This window comes from Pseudozyma flocculosa (assembly GCF_000417875.1).
Source record: "Pseudozyma flocculosa PF-1 unplaced genomic scaffold scaffold00031, whole genome shotgun sequence".
Classification (NCBI taxonomy): Eukaryota; Fungi; Basidiomycota; class Ustilaginomycetes; order Ustilaginales; family Ustilaginaceae; genus Pseudozyma; species Pseudozyma flocculosa.
Genome location: NW_006920899.1, coordinates 14,382 through 22,632, shown reverse-complemented (window position 1 = coordinate 22,632; position 8,251 = coordinate 14,382). Strand labels below are relative to the sequence as shown.

The following is an 8,251-nucleotide window of genomic DNA, read 5'->3' as shown; positions in this document are numbered from 1 at the left end:
CGCGACGACGACGACGACGACGGACGGACGGACGGACGGTACGTACGGTACGACGACGACCGACGCGACGAACGACGTACGCGCGCGCGCGGCGCGCGCGCGCGCGGCCCCCCCCCCCCCCCCCCTCGGAGGCAAAAGCGAGGAAAGGGTGGAGGACGGCGTGGCGGCCAAAGCAGGCGAGCCTCGGGACCCGGAACGCCCATCGACCAAGCCAGCCCAGCCTTTTCCCAGGCGCGCGCTGTACGACAGCCAAGAGGGCTGGCTCTTCGCCCACCCCTCGAGTCTTGTCCTCGCTCGCGATCCTGGCCATCGCCTTGCGCCCTTCGCTGCTCTGCCTTTGGCGCATGCCACAACACAATCAGGAGAGAGCGTGTGACGCTGATTGTCCGTCCGTTCTCTTTTGAACTTTAATATTTGTCGCCGCAGCACATTTCTCCCCCGGTACCGAGGCAACAGGCGCCGGCGTGACATGCAGACCGACGCGATGCAGCGCGAGCACCATCAGCAGCAGCAGCAGCAGCAGCAGCAGCAGGGCCAGGCGCACTCGCCGGCGAGCCTGCAAGCTTGGCTCGAACAGGGCCGGAACGGTGAGTAGTAATGTCCTCGTATGGCCGTCGTGCCGTGCCGCCAAGTCTTCCGAGTCGGTCCGCGCCGGCGGCATCCCCGCGACGTTCCAGCGCCATCTTACGATACAACGCTGACACCGTCGATGGGACCCTTCCATGTCTCCATTGCGAGGTCACAGGCGACGGGCAGCCAGCGTGGTTCCAGGCCCAGGCCGGCCAACCGAACCCGGTCGACTATCAGCACTTTCACACTTACCAGGCGAACCGGCTCCAATCTCCGCAGCCGACTGAGCTGGGTCACTTTTCGTATCAGTCGCAAGGCCAGCAGCAGCAGCAACAGCAACCGCAGCACCAGCAGCAACATGCACAGCACCAGCATCAGCAGCACCATCATCAGCAGCTATTTTCGCAGCAGCAGCCTCAGCCAGGGCTGCATTTCGCGTCGCACTCGCCGCAGCCCGGGCTCTCGCACGAAGACCAGCAGTACCAGCAGCACCTCTACCAGCAGCAGCAGCAGCAGCAGCAGCAGCAGCGGCAGCGCGAACAGCAAGCCCTGCCCGTCGGCACCACGTTTGAAGGCACTGCATTTGATTCCGTTGTGCAGTCGTTCATGAATCAGTCCGGGCCGTCGTCCGCCCAGGCTGGCGACTTTGCTGCTACCGGCTTGCCCATGGGCCAGGTCGCACCCGACTCGGCTCCCTGGGCGCGCAACAGCCATCGCAACGGCTACCCGCCCGAAATCTCCCACGGTCAGGGACCCGCGCAGAGTTCTGACGCCGACTCGTCGCTGTTTCTGGGTCCTTCAGGCTCATCGCTGGCCTCTGCACTCGATTTTGCACCGAGCTTTGAAGCGTCGTCCGGATACAGTTCCGACCGGGCTGGAGCCTTGCCTTCGCAACAGCAAGCGCAGCAGCAGCAACAACCGCAGCCAAGACAGGATATGCATTCCGCCGGCGCCCAGCACCAGGCAGCGCCTTTAGCGCAGCGGACGGGTTCTGGGCAGAGCGCGGAAGCGGACGTTGCCGTGGTGCCTGGCAAGCAAAGGGTAAGGACGCTTGCAGCGGTCAAAGGTGTGGCGCTATCCACGCTCAAGCACGACGAGCTCGAGGCCAAGCAGCCACAGATGGTGGGTCCGGAGACCGACAGCTCCGAGCCCAGCACCCCGCCGCTCCCTGCAAGCCGCAAGGCGGCGGCGCCGTCCGCTGCGACCGGCGTCTCGGCTGCTCCTGCCAAGAAGAAGGCGACCGCTGCCGCCGCCGCTGCTGCCGCCGCGCCTGCAAGGACGGCAGCCAGCGTCATCCTGTCCAAGGCTCGACCGCTGCTCACGCCGACGCTCGTCGAAAAGGACCCCGTCAACGCTGCGCGCCAGCTCATCGAGCTGCTGAGCGACGTCGACGAGGACGGCAAGTTCCGCCGCCCCCGAAGCGTGGGCTCGCCACAGCGGATGGAGATCCTCCGGATGATGATGATGGATGGCGTCTCGGACCGCACGTGCTCTCAAACGTCGCGGCGCAGGTACTACGGGGCCTGGATCGCCAGCCACTCTGGCCGCAACATCTTTGCCTCGTGGCTCCGCCAGGCCATCCCGCCCAAGACGTCGGGCATCGCCGACCTCAGCGTCGAGTACGGCCGGACGCTGATGCCCCTCCTGACAATCCTCAAGCTGTCGCCCGTCACCCTCGACCACCTCAAGGACGAGGCATCGCTCGGCAAGCTCGTGATGGCCGTCAGTAAGCGGGCGCGCTCCGTAATGGCCCGGGAGATGGCGTCGACGATCAAGAACGAGTGGAGCGAGCTCGTCAACACTCCGAGCGCCTCTTCGGCGGCCGCGTCCTCGAGCAGCGGCAACAAACGGCCCGCCCCTCCGGCCACCGACGGATCGCTCGCCGCGGCCAAGAAGGCCAAGCTCAACGGCGCCCCTGCAGCCTCTGCTGCGTCCAAGCAGCCGGGCGCCAACGCACGGGTCCAGGCGGCCGGCGCCACGTCAAAGGCGGCCGGCGTCAAGCCGGGCTTGTCGTTCTTCTCCACCGCCAGTACCAAGCCCGCTGCTGCGCAGGCCAAGCGTCCCGTGACGGTTGCGGGCTCTTCGGTTGCCGCGAAGAAGCCTGCGCCGTCGTCGTCGGCGGCCGGCACCTCGGCTCGCACCGATGTGATGAGCTTCATCGACGCCCTGCACCGTCCCGCGCCCGCCAAGGCCGATGCGGGCAAGACGGCAGCGCCAGGCGGCGGCAAGGCCAAGGCCAAGAAGACGGTGAGGTGGAAGGACGACTCGGAGCTCGAGGCCATCAGGCTGATCGAGGTGGCCATCTACTTCGACGACAATGACGATCTCGAGGCCGAAGAGCGGGCGCACGCCGAGCTCGCGGCCAAGGGCATCGGGGCGCTGGACCACGAAGAGGGAAGCGCGCTGCGGCACGCGCATCTCGAGACTGAAGAGGCGATCGACTGGTATCCGCCTGCCGAGGTCGCGTTGCCGCGAGGCAATCCGGAGCGGGGCAGCGAGAGCGTCGAGGCGCAAAAGCAAGAGGAGCGGACGCGCAACGCGCTCAAGGCCGTCTACGAAGAAGGCCAGGCGCCGCCGTCTGCCGACGAGTCGCTGATTGCGGCTGCACCGCCTGCGGCGGCGGCGACGGCCTCGGCGGCCGAGCTGAGCAGCGAAAGCAAAGGCATGACTCTCGGCCCGCAGGTCGAGCCCTTTGACGGAGACGAGGACGAGTACGCATCGATGGACCTGGACGAGGGCGACGAAGGGGTGGATGCGCCGGCGAGCCAGATTGGCGCTGCGATTGCGGCGGCGGCGGCGTCGACCGGCGGTGGGCTACCCATTGCTGACTTGTTGGCCAAGCTGTCGGGCGGCAGCGGTGCGGTGGACACGACGCAGGCGCTCCAGCAGGCCGGGCAAGGGCCGCAGGGCAGCGGCGTTCCAGGCGTCTCGGCGAGCTCGACTACGGCGGGGGCGGCGCCTGGTTCGCTCAAGTTTGACGTGAGCATGCTGCACTCGATCCTGCAGAACGTCAAGGGCACGGCAGGCGGTGGTGGTGGCGATGGCGCCAATGGCGCTGTTGCGGCGCCGAGCGAGGCTGCGGGCAGCGCGCCCGCTGCGCCGTCTGCCAACGTGTCGGCGTTGCTGGCCAGCCTCACGTCTTCGCTGGGCCAGCCACCAGCTTCGGCGACGGCACCAGGCACCGTGGCGCACGCACCGGTCGCCGCGGCGGGGCAGGGCGCGCCGTCGAGCGTGGCGGAAGCGTCAACGTACGGCCTGGGCAGCCAGGCGGGCTACGGGCTGGAAGAGGAGGATGGGGGCTACTGGTCGCGCAAGTACCGGGACCCTACGGGTGGAAGCCAGCAGCAGCAGCAGCAGCAGCAGCAGCAGCAGCAGCAGCAGGCGTCTTCTGTTGGGTACGACCAACAGCAGCAGTGGAGCAACCGAGGAGGATTTGGGCCGCAGCAGCAACAGCAGCAGCCGGGAGGCGGCGGTACGGATGGGTGGCCAGGATGGAGGCGGGATGGTGTGGGCCAGCGGGGTGGCTTTGGGCGGCCGGGCAGCAAGCCGTGCCACTTTTGGAGGCAGGGGACGTGCCGCAAGGGCGACAGCTGCACCTTCCGCCACGGCGACTGAGTACGGTCAAAGGCAGCGGTCGACGCGAACTGGGCTCGAGGGCGTGGCGCTCGTCTCGACCCTAGCACAACAAGGGCGGCCTCAGTCTTGATGTCACCAACGTCGGCGTCGACGAAAGCAAAAGTCAAGAGTGTTGGCCGAGTCGCAGAGCGGAAGAGTCAGAGTAGTAGGTGGTACCTGCAAGGCGTGACAAGTGTGTAGCAGCTAGTGGGACCGGCCGGGTGTGGTTGGTCTGAGGGAGTAGTGCTGGCGGCAAACGACGGGTTGGATCGGCACAGAGGGTTGCCGGATGAGCCGATGGGGCCCAAGCAAGCAAGCAAGGCAAGGCATGGCGTGGCGTGGCAGACCGAGGAGGACCCTGACATGACCCTCTGCCTCGCCTCGGCCTGGCCCCGCTGGGCGCAGGTGTGGAGGGAGCGAGGCGGCACAGCTCACCTCACCTCACCTCACCTCACCTCACCTCGCTGCGCCGCGCCGCGCCTCACCTCAACCCGTTGGTTTGCCTTGATTGCTTGGCTGGCTCGGACCGCTCCGTTGATCCCCTCAGTCCTGCTCCTCGTCGCTCGCCTTGCTTGCCACCATCTCCAGACTCCTTGCCAGCGCCACCGTACCGCCATCTACATAGCCCTCGTCGCTCCGCCAACCATCCCACCGCCACACGCCAAACCACGTCCACCACACCCGCAGCCGCAACCCCCGCAGCCCCACCTTTCGCAATGCCAGACGCGGCGTCGGGCCTCGTCTCGTCCTCGCTCCAGATCCTCCATCAGCCCATATCCATTCTCCAGGCACGTCAGGTATCCCAGCAGACCCTCCAGTATGAGAGCGAGATCGTCACTGGATCCACGCCGGGCAAGCACCTCCGACAGTCAGTGGTGTCCCTCCTGTCCACCTGTGTGGGACCCATGCTCGGGCTGGATCCCAACCAGACGGCACGCTGACGTCGCACACCCCTCTCTCCCTGTTTCCCCCTTTTTTCATCCCCGCAGCGTCCACGACCACTTTCGCATCCTCGCAGAGTCGCTCGAGAACCACGTCTCGACGCCCCACACGCCTCAGTCCTCGCGCGACACGCCAATAGAGCTCGACTACGACCTCCGATCCTCGCGCCGCCTCCCCTCGCTCGAAACCTCGACCTCGACCTGCCTCGACGAGTTCAAAGACGTCCACGCCCGCCTCTCGAACCTCCTCACCGCCCACCCCACCTTACTCGCCCACCCAGTCAACCTCTGCGCCACCACGCCCGACATTGTCGAGACGCGCACCACCGTCGGCAGGGAGCTCTGGTTCTGCGCACTCCACGCCATACACCACTATGCCCTCGCCAGAGTCATCCTCGAAAAGGAGTGCGGATGCACCCTCGACCCCGAGTTTGGCGTCGCACCAAGCACCCTCGTCCACCGCGAGTGGAAGCGCGACGAGAACCGAGCAGACGTCGCCGTCGACGTCGTTCGCCAGAGGGCCAGACTCTAGCGGGCGGGCAGGCGTCGCATTACGTGCGGATTGGCGAGGGGCGTTGGGATCTTCTTTGTCGTCGTGAAGGTGGTGACAGCAGGCGCGGATCGGCCAAGGTTCAGCCACGTCCAACTACCACGCTGCACTCGCACGCAACCTGCTTATCAGATCAGTCAAGCCTCTCTAGCTCCTTTGGTCCCGAGCGCAGCGGCGAGGGTGGGGACAGGCCCGGTTCCGAGCGACCGGGCCTCTGAACGACCTCGGCGTCACGAGCTGGTGGGACGACACCGGCAACCTTGATGCCGCGCTGTGCTGCATCGTCGCGGTGCGGCCACTTGGCCAGGCCTGGCCAGGCGACCCTACGCAACACGCCGCGGCAAACCCAGCGCGTCCAGCGTCGCAGAACGCCGACAGATGATTGAAGGGGTGGAACGGGGAACCCTCTGACCATCGAGGCTCGAAGCGGAGTGCGTGCTCTTCTCCTGGCCATGGTGTTGCAGTCGCGCTTCCACCGAAGCAAGGAGCGGAGAGGATGCTCCGACCGCCTCGCAACGCCCTGCCTCGCCTTATCGGTGCCACCACCGACCCAGCATGGTCCGAGCGCGAGCTGCTTGACGTCGCCTTGCGCGGCCAGACCGTCCCGTTCGCCCACCGTCGACGACGGCGACGACGGTCTGGTTCTTTGACCACTTTGCCTGCGAGTCTAGCCTTGACTCGCTCGCGCTGCTGCGTATGCCGCCCCGTTTGCGATAACCTGGCGCTACGAGGCGCGGCCTCCGCACCAATCTCCTTTGCTTTGGGCGCTCGCACTGCAGAAAAGGAGCCCGCAAATCACATCACATGCTTCGGCCCCGTCTGCATGGGCTAGAGTCACCTTAGCGTGAGCGACCAAGCGTAGGCCAGGTAGCGTGGGGAAGAGTGCGACAATCTTGTATTCATGACTCCAGACCCACGGCACCGACGATCCGTCGATACGCCAGAACGTACCTGTGACGATACTGCTACGGCAGGGGCACTCGTCCTGCAAGCGTCTCGAATGGCCTCCTTCGCGACCTACCTACCACCATATGTCGTCAACCACAGTATTCCTACTCGCACCACGCTCTGATACCGGTACCAGACAAAGGCGAAGGCGACGCTGCAGTGCCATTCCAGGCGAGACGCCTTGTCCCCTGCTCCCCGCGTATCCCCCCGCTCTATCGTCGCCGTCGGGGTGTGGCCCGTCCAGGCGCGGTCCAAGCGCGGTACGTGCAGCCGGCCCGGGATCGCCGTCGATTTCAGGTGTTGGAGTCGTTACATCCCTCGTCGACCAGCCAAACCCCTGTTTCGGTCAGGTCGGGCGGCACCCGCTCGTCTCCCTGCATATCCCATCGCACCGCTTGCCTCTTCCTCTCACCGACCGTCAAGCATGTGCGCCTTCTCCGAAGATTTTTCGGGCGAGCTCAACTTCGTAGGTCTTTTGGCCGTGCCGATCCTCGTCCCGTACTGCATCGGCCTGCTCTTGAAGCTCGCGAACCGCTGGATCAAACTCGTTCGCGCCGTCCGGGAACAGTCGCGTGCTTGCATGCTCCCGGCGGCCGTGCGACGGCGAAGGCAACGATGATGCCGCCGTCGTCGTATGTTGGAGCGCGTTTTAGCCGTGCAGTGATGGCCTCCGCGCCTCGACGACTCGGCGAGCGCCACCGTGGTGGCAGGCTGCCCTGGCGATACTCTCGCACCGACGGGATGTTGCGGGTCACTACAGTACGAAGAAGGTGGCATCCGTATCACATGCCAGGTCGCGGGCAGGGGGGAGCCCCGTTTCGAGATGTCATCAGGTTGATGAGTTCCGTCCATCGATCCTCGACCGGCCCTTGGCCCGCCACGATCAGCACCGCACTTGCACGGCGCGGCCTAGCTCGACTCGTCGCAAACAGATAGGTCTCGGACACGGCCTGCACAGCGCTCGATGTCCATACAGCGGGCTCGTCCAAATGGAAGTCGAGGATCCGCTCCAACCCACCTGGCAGGAGAGGCATGCATGGTATTTTCGTCTGGTTATTTCGAGGTCTTTTCCGCATCACCACGTCGGGCACGGTCGTCGATGTATTCTTTCCTTATCGCTTTGTCATTGTCATCGAGGCATGGAGTCGACTACTGCCTTCCTATCCGTCGTTCCGAAAGCCCGTCGGTGGTCATCACGGCCATCGTTGGACATGGAAGTGTCCGACCAGCAGGTAGGGGTTCGTCCGGTGGGCAAGGATTCGTCCGGTTGGCGTGTCCGGCGTCCCGAGGGAGAGGGTCCGGCATCCGATAAGGGGTGTCTGGCCTCCTCCCTGCGCCGATGACTGCAGGAGGGCAGCACGTCCATCGACTCGATCGACCTGTCCGTCCACGTCCGGCGACGGAGCTCAGCCAGGCCTGCCGTGTAGATGCGCGGTCCGGTGTTGTCGACGCCACAGCGCTCGCGCGCGCCTGTAGAGAGGCAGAGAGAGAGAGAGAGAGAGAGAGAGAGAGAGAGAGAGCGACACGACGTACGTTAGTAAGTTCGTTCCCGTCCCCGTCCGTCCGTCCGGACGAACGACGACGTCCGGTACCGGGGTACGGGTCGGTCGGTCGGACGGACGGGCCG

General features: G+C 65.7%; 2 protein-coding genes across 2 annotated transcripts; both read left to right on the top strand.

The window, feature by feature from the left end:
• Positions 1-484: 484 nt before the first annotated feature.
• PFL1_06778 (uncharacterized protein) lies at positions 485-4,185 on the top strand (the record flags this gene model as incomplete). Its single annotated transcript, XM_007884324.1, has 2 exons — positions 485-587; positions 746-4,185. 2 exons carry the CDS (start codon positions 485-487, stop codon positions 4,183-4,185), a joined length of 3,543 nt encoding a protein of 1,180 aa, XP_007882515.1.
• Positions 4,186-4,901: 716 nt separating this feature from the next.
• PFL1_06777 (uncharacterized protein) lies at positions 4,902-5,658 on the top strand (the record flags this gene model as incomplete). The annotated part of the gene is made up of 2 exons (XM_007884323.1): positions 4,902-5,053; positions 5,175-5,658. 2 exons carry the CDS (start codon positions 4,902-4,904, stop codon positions 5,656-5,658), a joined length of 636 nt encoding a protein of 211 aa, XP_007882514.1.
• Positions 5,659-8,251: the final 2,593 nt, after the last annotated feature.